Below are 16,936 nucleotides of genomic sequence, written 5' to 3'. Positions count from 1 at the left end.
CCACGAGAGCCTATCTTTAAATGAAAAATGATTGTTAATTAGCGCGTGGAAAGCTTGTGAAACCGGTTCACTATAGAAAAAGAGTGTCCAATAATGATTTTTCATGTATATCTCGTTTTTTTGAAAAATGTCACATATACGGTTCTTCGTCTGTAGGATTCAAATATGAACTTGATTGAACAAAACATGCATGTATTGTATAACATAATGTCCTAGGAGTGTCATCTGATGAAAATCATCAAAGGTTAGTGCTGCATTTAGCTGTGGTTTGGGTTTTTGTGACATATATGCTTGCTTTGAAAATGGCTGTGTGAATATTTTTGGCAGGGTACTCTCCTGACATAATCTAATGTTTTGCTTTCGCTGTAAAGCCTTTTTGAAATCGGACAATGTGGTTAGATAAATGAGAGTCTTGTCTTTAAAATGGTGTAAAATAGTCATATCTTTGAGAAATGGAAGTTTTTGCATTTTTTAGGTATTTGTATTTCGTGCCACGCTATACCATTGGATATTGGTGAGGCGTTCCACTAGCGGAACATCGGTCCCTAACAGGTTTAATTAATAAATGGATCACTAGTTCAAACAATGCCACTTAACCTGTTGGGGCTAGGGGGCAGTATTTGCACGGCCGGATAAAAAACTTACCTGATTTAAACTGGTTACTACTCTTGCCCAGAAACGAGAATATGCATATAATTAGTAGATTTGGAAAGAAACCTCTAAAGTTTCTAAAACTGTTTGAATGGTGTCTGTGAGTATAACAGAACTCATATGGCAGACCAAAACCTGAGAAGATTCCATACAGGAAGTGCCCTGTGTGACAATTTGTTGTCCTTCTGTTGCATCTCTAACGAAAATACAGCATCTGTGCTGTAACGTGACACTTTCTAAGGCTCCCATTGGCTCTCTAAAGCCGCCAGAAAGTGGAATGGGGTGTCTGCTGTCTCTGGGCGAAGAACAGCAGGAGAATTTGTGAGTGGTCAGCCTGGGGACAGTGACACTGGAGATGCGCATTCACGAGAATTCTCAATTTTTTTCTTTCAGCCTTTGAATGAATACAACGTTGCCCGGTTGGAATATTATCGCTATTTTACGAGAAAAATCGCATGAATGTTGATTTTAAACAGCGTTGACATGCTTCTAAGTACGGTAATGGAATATTTAGAATTTTTTTGTCACGAAATGCGCTCGTGCGTCACCCTGCGGATAGTGACCTGAACGCACGAACAAAACGGAGCTATTTGAATATAACTATGGATTATTTGGAAGCAAAACAACATTTGTTGTTGAAGTAGAAGTCCTGGGAGTGCATTCTGACGAAGATCAGCAAAGGTAATCCAATTTTTAGTGAGTCCCAAACTTGGTGGGTGTCAAAATAGCTAGCCGTGATGGCCGAGCTATGTACTCAGAATATTGCAAAATGTGCTTTTGACGAAAAGCTATTTTAAAATCTGACACCGCGATTGCATAAAGGAGTTCTGTGTCTATAATTCTTAAAATAATTGTTATGTATTTTGTGAACGTTTATCATGAGTAATTTAGTAAATTCACCGGAAGTTTTCGGTGGGTATGCTAGTTCTGAACATCACATGCTAATGTAAAAAGCTGGTTTTTGATATAAATATTGATTTGATTGAACAAAACATGCATATATTGTATAACATAATGTCCTAGGAGTGTCATCTGATGAAGATCATCAAAGGTTAGTGCTGCATTTAGCTGTGGTTTTGGTTTTTGTGACATATATGCTTGCTTTGAAAATGGCTGTGTGATTATTTTTGGCAGGGTACTCTCCTGACATAATCTAATGTTTTGCTTTCGCTGTAAAGCCTTTTTGAAAATCGGATAATGTGGTTAGATTAACGAGAGTCTTGTCTTTAAAATGATGTAAAATAGTCATATGTTTGAGAAATTGAAGTTATAGCATTTTTGAGGTATTTGTTTTTCGCGCCATGCGATTCCACTGGCTGTTGACTAGGATGGGACGCTTGCATAAACTGTATCTTATACCATCTATTGCATCTTGCCATTGCCGCACGGCCATCGCTCATCCATATATTTATATGTGCATATTCTTAATCCATCCCTTTAGATTTGTGTGTATTAGGTAGTTGTAGGGAAATTGATAGATTACTTGTTAGACATTAGTGCACTGTCGGAACTAGAAGCACAAGCATTTTCCTACACTCGCATTAACATCTGCTAACCATGTGTATGTGACCAATAAAATTTGATTTGATTTGTTTCTAGGCCCACACCTCTTCCCCGTCTCATCGTCGGCCAACCGGCGTACACGCTGAGGCGCCTCCTGAAAGTTTGACCGCGGGGCAGGGGATTCCAATACCTGGTTGTCTGGGAGGGTTATGACCCGCAGGAGAGGTGCTAGGTCCCCGCTAGGGACATCCTGGACCCAGGTCTCATTGCTGAGTTCCAACACCGGCACGCCCATCTTCCTCATTATCCCCATTGTATTTATACCTGTGCTCTCTGTTTGTCTGTTGCCAGTTAGTTTTGTTTCATCAAGCGTACCAGCGTTTTGCCCCCGTGCTCCTGTCTGTCTCTAGTCCCTGTTTTCTAGCTTTCCCGGTTTTTAACCATTCTGCCTGCCCTGACCCTGCCTGTCGTTCTGTACCTTGTCACACCACCATGGATTACTGACCTCTGCCTGCCCTGACCCTGAGCCTGCCTGCCGTTCTGTACCTTTCAGACTATGCTCTGGACTACTGACCTCTGCCTGCCCTTGACCTGTCGTTTGCCTACCCCCTGTTTTTGTAAAAAACTTTTGATACTTCGAAACTCTGCATCTGGGTCTTCTCCTGAACAGTGACAGGTGGAGTGTTGTAGAGATGGTTGTCCTTCTGGAAGGTTCTCCCATCTCCACAGAGGAACTCTGGAGCTCTGTCAGAGTGACCATCGGGTTCTTGGTCACCTCCCTGACCAAGGCCCTTCTCCCCCGATTTCTCAGTTTGGCCAGTCGGCCAGCTCTAGGAAGAGTCTTGGTGGTTCCAAACTTTTTCCATTTAAGAATGATGGAGGCTACTGTGTTCTTGAGGACCTTCAATACTGCAGAAATGATTTGGTGCCCTTCCCCAGATCTGTGCCTCAACACAATCCTGTCTCACAGATCTATCGACAATTCCTTCGACCTCACCTCATGTGGGACCTTATATAAACAGGTGTGTGCCTTTACAAATCATGTCCAATCAATTGAATTTACCACAGGTGGACTCCAGACAAGTTGTAGAAACATCTCAAGGATGATCAATGGAAACAGGATACACCTGAGCTCAATTTCAAGTCTCATAGCAAAGGGTCTGAATACTTATGTAAATAATCATTTTTATTTTTAATACATTTGCAAAAATGTCTAAAAACCTGTTTTTGCGATGTCATTATGGGGTATTGTGTGTAGATTGATGAGGGAAAAAATGTATTAAATCAATTTTAGAACAAGGCTGTAATGTAACAAAATGTGGAAAAAGTCAAGGAGTCTGAATACTTTACGAATGCACTGTACATCATCCAACGAAGTGCTTACTTGCAGGTTCCTTTTCGACAATGCAAACAACAATTAGAAATAATAAAAGATAAGAATATGAACGTAAAGTAAATGGAAATCAAATTGAATAATTTTATTATAAGTATAATACAGGAAGGTACAATTTATAGTCTAATATTTACATGTGTTTTGGGGAAGGGGGATGGGGGGCAAGTGTAGAAATTTAGCAGTGTAGTAAGAGTCTAGTAGTAGCAGCAGTTGTGGTGTGTGTGTGTGTGTGTGTGTGTGCGTGTGTGCTGAGGTGCGGAGAATCAGTGCAGGTGGTCAGTCCAGTTCAAGTGTTCAGCATTCTGATTGCTTGTGGATAGAAACTGTCTCTGAGCCTGTTGGTACAGTATCAGACCTTATACTCCTTTACCGTCTGCCCAACGCTAAGGGAGAGAACAGCTCGTGGCTGGGGTCTGTGGGGTCCTTCCTCAGGCACCGTACGGTAAAGGAGTATAAGGTCTGATACTGTACCAACAGGCTCAGAGACAGTATGGGAGCACGTTCATGGTCCCAGGGATGTACTGGGCAGTCTTCACCTCCTGCTGGACGCCCTTGCGGTCATGGACGGAGCAATTCCCATAGCAGGCTGCGATGCAACCGGTCAGGCCGCTCTCAATGGTACAGCGGTAGTATTTGGAGAGGTCCCGGGGTAGCATGCCAAATTTCTTTAGCTGACTTAGAAAGTAGAGACACGGTTGCGCCCTCTTGACAAGAGTGGTGGTGATGATGGTCAATTAAAATGTCCTCTGTGATGTGGACGCAGAGGAACTTAAAACGTGTGACTCTGTCTCCTGCAGTCCCGTTGATGTGGATCGGGGCTTGTTCCCTCCTCTGCTTCCTGAAGGAGTACTCAACTTACACAAGCACAAATGCACACACTCCGCGAGATTGCAAATGGAATCAGAGGACAATCTATGGTGTGCATTATTTGTTTTATTCAGTGTGTGTGCTCCCACTGGGAATGACAAGGGGGAGGTGAGCAATGAGATTACCTCTCTGCTGGTACAGGCAAGCCTCTCTCACAGGCAGCAGAGTACTACGTCCAATCTAGAAAACATCTCTCACAGAGAGACGCACCCGAGAAGGGGTTACATTAGAGTCTGATTAACATGAGGAGATAAGAGGTGCATATGTATGGCGCATGTGTATATGTCCTCTGTCTGATTTCAATTTCCCAACGCTGATCTTCTTCAATTAGACACCAGCGATGAAGGTGGTGGGGGTAGATGGAATGGGGGGGGAAACGTGTATATCCACGGCTCCGAAGCGTGAACGTTGTTACCTGCCGTCTCGAGCCATCTCTCACTGAGAGTATCAGATTTCATTATGCGATGTCGGCTTTTGGTTAAGGCCGGAGATTTAATCAAATGAATAATCATCCGGTTGCCACTAATGATGAATCACAGAGCATTCGCCGATCGTTTTGCATGTCACAAAGGCAAAACTGCTAACACAAAGCACTTGGTGCATAGCGTGGCGTGTCTGGTGTGAAATCAAAAGTCAAATGTGGAGATCCATGGATTAAATATGGCCTCTGGTGAGTGGTACTGCTTACCCAGAAGGAGAATCCTCCATGTCCCCTGCTTCTATTCATCACGCTTAATCCATAAACGTACCATAAATCAGCTTTGGAGCTTAATTTGATTAATTAGCTAATTAATTAAAGGCAAAATGATTGAGAGAATGCCTGGATGAGAGTCTGTTCCACGGGATGCTAACACATGGTTTTTAGACTCTCGTAAATCCATCAATTTATATTTAGATAATAGATAGAGCACTGCCCAGCAATATACATTGAACAGATAATAGATGAAAAATGGCTAGGAAGAAAAACATGGATATGGGGCGTGGCGTTATAAGACAGGAGAAGGAGACTTTCCACTAGGTAATAAAATAGTACTGTAGCTAAAATATACAAGTGGTGGAGAGGCAGGGCTTTCTGAACAATATAGCTACATTGAAATTATGCAAGGAATGAGGAAAAGCAGAATTGATCATTCTTCAGAGATGTGTGAGAGCGCTAGCTAGCTAGCTAACCCACCTGCGGCTCTTGCAGAGGAGGGGGGAGAAGAGAGGGTTCCTAGTATTGGTCTAAATCATTGATGGCTTACTCTGAGAACCTGCAGATCAGAGGAACAAGGTCCTAACACAGAGCGCCGTTTCACATTAAAGGAGTCGCAGGTAGAGGGCTCTCTGAACTGCTGCTGCTGCTGTTAAACCTTATGGTAACCGACACCAATGGATGTGAGAGGCCTAGGTGGGAAGGAATACTACTGCATGCTGAATGGCTGTTTCTAAAAGAGACAATGCAGGGAAAGGAAGATGAGCAGAGTAATGGGTGATAAGGGTCTATGTTTTTTTAGGGGATCAACTTGAATAGATCCTTCATGGATCACAAGAGACATGGCAAAGCCATTTCCCCCAGGGATTACTGATAATAAACATCTGAGATTGGGTTGCAGAAGGGTTACCATCATTAATGAATGCATGTCAGTATGGTAATAGGTCAACTATTGATGCTGCCTAAGGTGCTGCCTGATTTCCCCAAGGGTGTATTCACTTGGGCATCTCAACCTGTAACCTCCCCTTCTCCTCTTCCCCATCATCCTCCACCTCCTCCTCCACCTCATCCACCCCCACCTCCTCCTACTATCCTGTTCCTTACATTGTTGGCCTCATTTATTTTTTATTTAACCTTTATTTAACTAGACAAGTCAGTTAAGAACAAATTCTTATTTAAAATGACAGCCTACCCCAGCCAAACCCTCCCCTAACCCGGATGACGCTGGGCCATTTGTGCGGCGCCCTATGGGACTCCCGATCACGGCTGGTTGTGCTACAACCTTCTGTGGTGGCTACCAGACGGAGACAAGCTGAAGGGTGACATTGAGGAGGCAGGGAGGGTTGGACACCGCGGCCCATAAATCAGATCCTGTCTCTCGGGAGGCAGACACATGACCCCCCCCCCACGCCTAGACCCTGCATCAGTCCCAGCCACCCCTCATCAGCCACAGACAGCCCCAGTCTGATCCAATCTGGTACACGCTGACACGTATAACCCGTTTGATTTCCTCTCTTTGATTGAAAAACACAATCTCATCTGCAGGGAAGGCAGTTAAGTTTAAATGAAGACAATTAAGGTAAGGAGCACTGTACTCCAAAGGTTAGGCAAATATTGATATGGAGGTTTCATTTGGTCTCCTGGTCTTTCTCTGCATGTTAGCATGCTTTTCTTATGGGTTCCTTTCATGTATGTTCATCACACATAGTTGACAGTGTTGAAAGATCTACAGCATCTCATCAAATGAAACATGAAAAAGCCACCAGAAGCAGGGACCAATAGCTGTCTTTGGAATGTTTTCCCTGTTACCCACCATTTATCCCTATGGCTGACTCTATTGAAGATCAATTATTTTTTCCCAAGATAATTAATTGAAGATACTGTATGCCTATTGGCCCAATATCTCTGAAAGAAGAGTATGAGCAAGTCCCTGCATCATTATCTGATGTTATGGTTCGTCCATGTATAATAATCCCTATGGGTTTCGTCACACACACACACACACATCCAGGGATTGTCACGGAGGATATGTGTGTAACAAAAGGAAGCTTGACAGGTTGATAACAGCACTTACTTTCTTTTAAAAATGCTATAAGGTGCTTCCATAAAGCAGAATAAAAAACATGCATTAAAAGTACCAAAGCCAGACTCTCTCTCAGATAACGTGTAGTTCTTTTTTACAGCTGCACTGGACTGAATGTGAATGGAGGGAGAAGGCATGATCGGAATGAGAAAAGAAGACACGTTCTCCGGGTGGGGGGGCTGAATAAATGTGACTTCATGTAATCTGTATGTGCATCACAACAATGCAAGACGGCCTTCATACTTCAGGCTATCTGTGTCTTCAGAGAGGGTTCTGGGGTCTTGCTAAGTCTGTTGATGAATAACATTATAGCCTTCTGCAAGAGAGAATATAACACAGGAATCGGATAGTATGTGAGTATTTCTCATTAACAATGTAACTTCGACTTCTTGTGTGTGTATGGATCTATAGTATTTTTTATGTTCTACAGTATGCTATTGTCTTTGAGCTTTTTTGGTTATGCTTCAGTACACACACACACATACACACACACAGACCAAAAAAAAGCCAGAAAGTAGAAAAGCTGAAGATATTCATTAATGCCCAGTTGACATGTATGTCTGTTTGTAAAGACTGTAATCTTAACCTGTCCAATGGGAATGCCCATTAGGCAGCGCTGGCAGTGGAGATGTGGAATTCACCAGGTTGAGATGCACAGTGTGATAAACACAATTACAGGCAGACAGATACCGTCTCAGACACTGGCACCCAATTTCTTTATTTATATATAGCAAGGAAATATGTTAAAAAGTCCCTTGGCATGAATATCTCTACCATGAATATCCATACTCACAATAGACAAGATATAAACTGAAATGTAGACATGAAAACCTCATGTTCCTTATACATATCCCAGGCTTGGCCTGAGAGGTGAAAAGATGACAGGGTTAGGCATGGTGCCAAAACCTATTCCAAAAAGCCTTCAGATTGTTATCAATAGAATGTCTCTTCAATGTTCTGTTTTGTTAGACAAAGGCATTACATTGCCTTAGGTCATGTTTGAGGTAATGTTATGTAATCTCACCAAATAAGCAATGATTATGTGACATCATCGGGGTCGTAGCTACGTATGAGCAGATCGAGGTCCAGACCTCTGTAATTTGGTTGTGCATCCGCAGTTTCCCTCTTGTTATATGTCATTCACTCACAGTCACTCAATTAGCCCATATCTGTTAAAACATTTTAGATTGGTATATTAGTCTAGTTAGTCTAGCCAGCTATCTAAACTTGTAGTAATCATCAAGTTTTTAATTGTATAGCAATGCAGTAAATGCGCTTGAACTTTTTTTAAATTGGAAATTTGAATTGGAAACACAACACTTCAGAAACATTAATATAATGTTACAGCAAGGTCTGCGACTTGAGATTGTAATGCAAGGATATTACCCCTTGGCTCAGATAACTTAATACTGCTTTTGTTGGGAACTAATAAAGCATAATGTATTTTTATATGTTTCGGCCCTCAAGGCTTCAGATGAATGACAGTCAGACTGTTGTACCTGATCTGAATAGAAAATGTGGGAAGATAAGGTGTCTGTGTGTATTGGCAATGCATCTCTGGATAGCTTTAGGCCTCTTTTCACTCTTTTTGCATGAAATTGTGTTGATAATGATGGAGTCAAGGGTCAAACAGTCTGGTAGGAATTTTAACACCATCATAGAGACTGCTTAACCTCTCATGTTTTTCATTCAAAGGCTGTCTTTGTGCATATGATTTGAAACATTTCTGAAAAGTTTCAACAGACTATAGTTCAAACACGTTTACATTGTTATATTTGACATTTTAGTAATTCCAGAGCGACTTGAAGTAGCTATCGGCAAAGTCAGTGCTAGTTCACAAGGGGAAAAATCTGTCTGGGCCCTTGAGCAAGGCACTTAAACGTCATTTGCTCCAGGGGTGCCATACTGCTATGGCTGACCCTGTAAAACAACACATTTCACTGCACCTATCCAGTGTGTGACAATACAACATATATTTTCATTTAGTAGGAAAAGGTGTTAGTTCATGAAAGTCCCCCAAAAAAATTGTTGGGGAGGGAGGGGTGCTGTGGGATTATTTAAGATATTCTTTGAAGGGGTAGGGTTTCAGATGTTTTTGGAACATGAGAGGTAGCATAATACAGACATACATACACGTTTACATACAAAGCTTGGTACAATAGGGCTGTCACTTTATTAATTAAACGTGTTACACAGAGTCTCTCTCCTTACTGGTGACTTTGAACATCACAACACAAAGATGTCATAATTGTGTCTTTTATATTCACAACAACAAAGTGCTACTCATCTGCTATAGAAGAGTATGGATAATCTGATTGTCTGTTCTCCATTGCGAACCCTCTGATTTCGTGTAATTGTGATGATTTCTGCTTTTTTACGAATTGGTTTGTAGTTTTCTGTGATGTCTTTTGAAATGCCAGAGTAATGAGGGGTAGAAAATAAAACAGCTTCTGTATTTCAGAGGCATTCGCACTCTTTTCAGTCCAAAGAGTTTGCTGCTGGCGATATATGTATATTTAATTGGGTGTCAGTTGGCTCCCTGAACACTCACTTGTATATTCTGGGGGCTTCTGGTCTCTAACGACAACAAAAAAGCCATAACATGTATCACTGGTTTGCTAAATACCCCAACTGGTAAAAGATATTGATAATATCTATTTATGCTTTTATACAGGACACATACTTGAAATAGAGATCCATGGGTTCCAGAGGAATGGAGGAGTCCTAAATATTCTTTAAAGCTAGAATCCTTTGTTGCTACATCAATTTTGGGATTTATAAATGTATGATATACTGGTGGAAAAAGTACCCAATTTCTCATACTTAAGTAAAAGTAAAGATACCTTCATAGAAAATGAATCAAGTAAAAGTGAAAGTCACCCAGTAAAATACTACTTGAGTAAAAGTCTAAAAGTATTTGGTTTTAAATATACTTAAGTATCAAAAGTAAATGTAGTTGATAAAATATACTTAAGAATCAAAAGTAAAAGTAGGACCAGACGGCACAATTTTATTGTTTTTTTTAAAAAAGCAAACCAGAAATCACAATGTTATTTTTTTATTTATTTATTGATAGCCAGGGTCACACTCCAACACTCAGACATAATTTATTAACAAAGCATTTGTGTTTAGTGAGTCCGCCAGATCAGTGGCAGTAGGGATGACCAGGGACGTTCTCTTGATAAGTGTGCGAATTGGACCATTTTCTGTCCTGCTAAGCATTCAAAATGTAACGAGTAATTTTGGGTACCAGGGAAAATGTATGGAGTAAAAAGTACAGAATTCTCTTCAGGAATATAGTAAAGTAAAAGTTGTCAAAAATATAAATGGTAAAGTAAAGTACAGATACTCCAAAAAACGACTTAAGGAGTACTTTAAAGGTATTTTTACTTAAGTACTTTACACCACTGATACTGTATACCCATTGATTCTTGAAGAATCTAACTTCGTAAAGGTTGAGAGCAGGGCCTAGCCTCGTCGACTTGTCAAACACGAATAGGTCCATGACATTGATGCGTAGTGTACTTCAAGAGATGTGAAGTTGAAATTCCTCGAGGCATGACTCGTGTAAAGAATCAGACACCAGTTGTTCTATACGTGTATATGTTTTTCTATAGATTAAACTTGAAGGACACAGAGAAATACTAAATAATGTGGCCTCATGAGCTTGGTTCAAATCTCATATCCAATCAAAACTCAAAATATAAGCTTGTTTTGCTCCAATGTTTGTAAACAATGTAAATGTAAACAAACGCTGAATAGCCTCAAAAGTCCTTGCATCAAAAGCTCTGTCTACACATTTGAGAATGCTTACATTTCTCCAGGCCATTCCCACAGCTTTTTACCAAAACAAAGGCAGCGTGGGTGTGTGTGCCAGACAAAAACATCAGTCAGATGGCTCTATCTATAACTGCAGGTTGGTGGTCCCTTACTGCATAACATCATTTTATAGGTACTGCAAGGCCCCATTTGTCAATAATTTCACAATGCTGTATAAACTCCCTAGTGCCCCTTTAAGTCAGTCATCCCCACAGTGCCTAACTCTGCAGAATGTGTTCAATGGAATGAGGGCACAAACACAGAAGGGCTTTACTAAAACATGTTAGTGTGCTTAGGTGTAAGAAGGATGCACTCTCCAAAATGTATGTTACAAATGTGTTATAACCATTTCCATCCTTGAGGAATGGGGATGGCTATAATGTAAAACATATATATTATTGTGTATCTTGATCATCTAGGGCTTCCTCAATGTTGATGTCCTTGGAAGAAGCCAGGTGATTAATACCAATAGACATGTCAGACAGAAGACTCAAGGTACCTATCAGGAAACAGATAAGTTATTACCCAAACTAGTCAACGCACCATCTGTCTAACCTTGGCAGACCCATGGCGGTTATAATTATCATTATATGAGGTCAAATATGACTAAATACCTCAACTTCGTAAAGGTTGAGAGCAGGGCCTAGCCTCGTCGACTTGTCAAGCACGAATAGGTCCATGACATTGATGCGTAGTGTACTTCAAGAGATGTGAAGTTGAAATTCCTCGAGGCATGACTCGTGTAAACAATCAGACACCAGTTGTTCGATACGGGTATATGTTTTTCTATAGATTAAACTTGAAGGACACAGAGAAACACTTAATCATGTGGACTGACTTCTGTTGACAGGAGCGGCGCAGTAAGGCGTAAAGGCTACCCACTGATTTCCCTCCGGTGAGACAGCGCGAACATGTTCTCTACAGTTTACACTCTGCCCAGTGCCCAGGCTTTCACCGCACCTTCTGTAAAACGTGAGAGAAACCTGGGAGCCGAGGCTTCCTTCATAGAGATACGTGTTTATAATACGGGCTAGTTCGCCCTGCAAAACAATACTTTTTTTCATTTGAACAAAATGCAGAGATGGCATCTCTGTTGCGCATGTATAGGCCTATCTGATGCGCACACTGTTGTGCCTGCAACTCTGAAACCGAGGGTCTAAAAAGATGTCACAAATGCAATACTATGCACATTCTAAGTGGACTGAATAATGCGCCTTTTGTATCGCCTCCTCCCATTCTGCAACTGGCTAAATTCCTCTCCACTCTCTCATCGTGCGTCTGTCTCAGTCTCTGACACACGGCGCAGGGAGCACGAGCCTATCTCCGTTTGCTTGTGTTACAGAGGGAATATTTAACGGGTTAATTTTCTTTGCCTCGTGGGCATATTGGATATTCTGAAATAAATGCAGACTCTTATGCCTGAAGTAGAAGTTATATTTTTTTGTAAATACTGGTAATCGTTGGCGTAATTGGGTGGTCCACCAAGGAACAGCAATATGACTGAGATGGTTTTTCAGGACGCGGATCTTGGTGAAAACGAACTGTTTAATGTTTTTAAAGGCATGTTCGGCTCTATGTGATATGTGTTTCATGTGTTTACGCGCAACAGTGAGGTAGACTTCTCGTCCAAATTTGACCGCATATCAGAGGGATCCGGAGCTGGGTGATTTATTTGGTGAATGCGGCGGCCAGGCTCGGTGTCTGAGCGCTGCAGGAGCAGCGAGTGGCGGGGCATGATTTCTCAAATGTTTCAGTTCGCGCGGCGCATTTGGATTATTTCTCCAGAGATGCTCCTGCTTCCCATGGTTTGGTTTTTATCACAGGCTCTTGCAGCACCATCTCTGACGGCCGAACAGATGGATATGGGGGTGGTAAGTGCCTATATTCTTCTGACACTTTACACGGAATATTTGAACATAGGCTACTGCAGTGGACACATTTTTTCTTGGTTAAATAGGCTATATAGCCTCCACAGTTCCTAGAATAATATAACGAAACTTTTATCCACATAGGCCGACAATAGGCTGTTGAAATAGGTTACCTCACATTAGTTCATTATCAGCATATCAAGACGATGCCAACTATGGTGTGTAATAGTAGTGTAACTACTGCGCATTCAGTGAACATTGAGAAATCATATAGGTTGCTTTTTATTGTAGCCTTATGGCATCAGTCGTTTAGAAACAGAAGATAAAAGGCAGAGTGAATAATTGGGAGTGAGTATTGTTTCCGTGTCCTGTAGTCTCCCAGGTGCATTTGCCTAATATATGAAACTAAATATTCAGTGAAATCAGTCTGACTTTCAGTAAATATTTTAATGGCAGGCTATCCATAATTATTTATTTGGACGTCGTTCATGGGCTACTCTACAATGTGAGCGACTGCTCCGTCCAACCTGGTCTCAGAGCATTTAGTATTATTCTGTATGAAAATCCGAGACACTCCATTTAGTATGATATGTTACGTTTCGTACAAGCTTGTATGAGAGAAAATATCTCTGCATGATCCTCGATATCACTGTGCAGACCGTGTCAATATGTTGTCAATCTTGTATAAGATTATATTTACCCTGATTTATCATTTTTCACATGCACAATATGATGTAGGCTACAATTCCTATGACATATTACGCATACCGTGGCCACTTTACACGCATGGCACAGAACGATGAAGGAACGCTTTGAACTGTTTGTAAATGCAAATCAGAATCATGGCTGTCATTGCCTGCGGGCGGAGAGGTGAGAGAGGAAGAAATTGAAGAACGGTTGAAGAAATGCTACCAAAATGTAAGCAGATTTCAAACGCAATATCGCTCAAGAGTGTAGGCTAATTGCCCTGTAGGCTATGGAGCTCATGGAGAAGTAACCCCTGAAGACATGTTTCACTTTGAAATGGCATTTCTGAGTGCCTCAATAATTCTGCTCGCCACAGGAGCCACGGGGTGATGGTTATGCGATGGCGAGGATGCTCGCTCCTCTCAGCGAGTAGACAAAAATTGCTGCTTAAATAATCAGAGAAGTAATTTACACTTTACACAATCATCCAAGCATTAAATTAGTTGAAAGTCGAGAAATTCTATAAATGGTCCTCATTTATCCCTTAAAGAAGTTCTCCAACACCATTTCATTTAGACAGTACCATCAGAATAAAATAGTTCATTTTTTATGCAGGCTTGCATTCAAGAACCAGTACCCAAGCTTTATAATAATTTCCCCATTCTATAGAGAAGATTATTGTCCCCCAAAATACTTTTGTACAGTATTACAGTCATCTGTAAAATGTCCAGCCTCTACCTTACCCTCCCCACCCAAACTCTCTCTCTCTCTCAACACACAATATGCAGATCTTCCTCCCTATGTTATCAAAGTTAATTCTCTAGCATGAAGGCTGCGAGGGCAGAAGATGATCTTGTCTCACAGCTTTAGCCCATAAACAAGGGTCACACAAATGCTTTTTCATGTGCTGACCTCTACATGGCCCCCCTGGAGCCGATTGAGTGGTGTAGGTGCTGTAAGCGTGCACATTTAACGAAGCTGCATCATGTCTCTGTGGAGCTGACACATTCAACACAGTGGACACTCTAATTGCCCAGTGTTACTGTGTGGGCCAGGGCCTGTCTGGCACCATTACTGGGATGTGTCTGTACAGACAATGGCCAGCTTAGCGGGGTAATAAGTTGGCCAATAACTGAACCTTATTAATGTGGCACAGCAAGGAGGCAGAAGGCTTAGGCGGGATCGTTCTGCACTAGTGGCGCGCGGGTCAGCTGTTTGTTCACCCGCACCCGCCCACAAATGCTAATAACCCATCTGCAACCGCCCGAATAGGCCTATTTCATGTGGTTGAAATACTATCAGCTTTTATGATGGTGATAAAGATAGCACCTCTACAGATGGTATCTCACTGCACATTCGCATTCTCTCAAGATGTTGAAAGAAAGAAATCATATTTCTCCACTCTTGTTGGTGTGTCATTTTACTGCACGAAATGCTTAATTCTGCAGGAGTGAATATTAAGGCTATGTGAGACGTTAACCTACAGTCAGTGTCCAGATTTCAGTTTCAATTTAACCCATCTGAACAGTAGGCTGCGGTTCCCTTGATGTGCCGTAGGCCTATTTGAAGTCCCCTTCTTGTGACTGTCGAATTTGTATAGCGCTTCACAATCATCACACATCGTCTTAACCACCGCAACAAATCTTTCCTAAACATGACTTTTCTGGCCCTCCCTTCTCTTTATTTTCAACTCTCCATTTTGCAGCTTTTCTGTATTTGAATTAACCTTTGATATTGTTATTTTTGCCTCTGTGGATTTATGTTAGCTTTTTCTGCCCGTTCCCAAAAGCATTTGGCGATTGGCGTGTAGGCTATTTGGCGCGCGTACAGTTAGGCTCTAAATCTTAGGCTTACGCACCAATACCAGGTAGCCTAAAATAATGAACGAAAAACCTCAATGTAGCCTATAGATATAAATTGTTTTTTCTTTATTTAACCCGCCCGCCATCCACCCGCTCTTCATCCACACAATATTTATTGACCCTAAATCCGGCCGCCCTATGGATATAACCGCGGGGACTGCGGGTTATGAGTCAACCGGCGCATCATTAATCTGCACAACCAGCCCATCCACAACACAGGCTTCACAGCAGAGATGTGATCAGATGATTACACAGACGATTCAACGCGTGTGCTGGTGCATGTCGGTGTGTACTGGTGCAAGTTGTGTGGGTGTGCCTTTGGGTGTGTCCGGCTCAGCTGGGCAGGCTCAGGTGCGTAGAAGTTACCGCTGCGGGAGGGCATTGGTCAATACTCAGACAGACAGATGTAAAGACTTCTATCCCCTGGAGTGCCACCCCATCTCACCCCCTTCTGCAGCTGCTGGGATTAAAGACATGTTTACGTGGGGCAGGTGAGTGTGTTGCTCACTGATTAGGGTGGGAGGCCATTTCCCCTACTCAGCAGAACCATGTCTGAGACTGCTATTCACCAGGGGCTTGGGATAAGCCCCCTTCCAGACAGCCCACCAGAGACACACTAGACACTGTCTCGATGTCTGGGTTATTGTCATTGTACATCAAATGCAAAGTCCGATTGGTAATTTTGTAACATTCTAGGAATTGGGATCAAATGGACACATGCAAACTATAATCAGCACAATATGCTTTCTGCTCATCATATCATTTTTCCCCTGTGGATTTCAGTCTGCTGATACTGAGAGCCCTAACTCCCCAGTGGACAACTCTCACAGCTCTCAAGCATCTCTTTAGCTGTCATATAGACCAGTTGAGGAAGCACTGAGATTATGTTTTAATCAGCCAGCAAATCACTCCTGTAGAGGATGTGTATTTGCAGTAGAGAGAAAACAGCATAATTTGCCAAACTAGAGTTATTACCAGGGATGTACTGGAGGGTAAACGCAAGTAAACACCATTTACGCACCTTTTTATTTGTGAAATAGCGTTTACTCACCATTTTATTTTGTTAATGATCGTTTACCAACTTATTATTATGTTCCCAGCATTGATCAAAGCTCAGAACACGATATCCGTTCTAATTGCGCATGCCTCTTTGCAAACAAGGGGAATCGTGAACAATTGTTTGTTCGTTATGTTTTCCTGTGCCCCCCAGTATTTACCCCCAGATTTTTCTTGTTAGCAGCACATTTACCACTCTCAAGCGGCTAACTCCGCCCTCTCGCGAGTTGCGGCCCAGGCCGAGAGCCAGTGAGATGTAAAACAAACTACCCTAGCTCAGAGTAGTGCTCAGCAGAGCATGCAAGTAGGCAACTAGAGACGCCACTGACAGACTAGTGGGTTTGCGAGATGCCGGACACAAGGCAATTTTTTTACTCTCCCCCACAGCACAACTGGTAAATAGTTGCTTATAGATATGTCAGTCATTCAGTCAGTCAGGTGGCTAGCTGCTGG

The 16,936-nt window shown here is 42.0% G+C and overlaps 1 protein-coding gene across 1 annotated transcript in view; it reads left to right on the top strand.

Moving 5' to 3' along the window:
* The first annotated feature begins 12,298 nt into the window (after positions 1 to 12,298).
* Positions 12,299 to 16,936, top strand: part of LOC106563158 (matrix metalloproteinase-17) — a 91,500-nt gene continuing 86,862 nt past the window's right edge. Inside the window, exon 1 of the mRNA XM_014128425.1 lies at positions 12,299 to 12,881. Coding sequence (XP_013983900.1) covers positions 12,690 to 12,881 — 192 coding nt within the window. The 5' untranslated portion in view covers positions 12,299 to 12,689. The remainder of the gene's footprint in view (positions 12,882 to 16,936) is intronic.

This window comes from Salmo salar, chromosome ssa11 (genome assembly GCF_905237065.1).
Source record: "Salmo salar chromosome ssa11, Ssal_v3.1, whole genome shotgun sequence".
In the NCBI taxonomy this organism is placed as follows: Eukaryota; Metazoa; Chordata; class Actinopteri; order Salmoniformes; family Salmonidae; genus Salmo; species Salmo salar.
The sequence above is the reverse complement of the archived record's forward strand: the minus strand, read 5'-3'. Positions and strand labels throughout refer to the sequence as shown.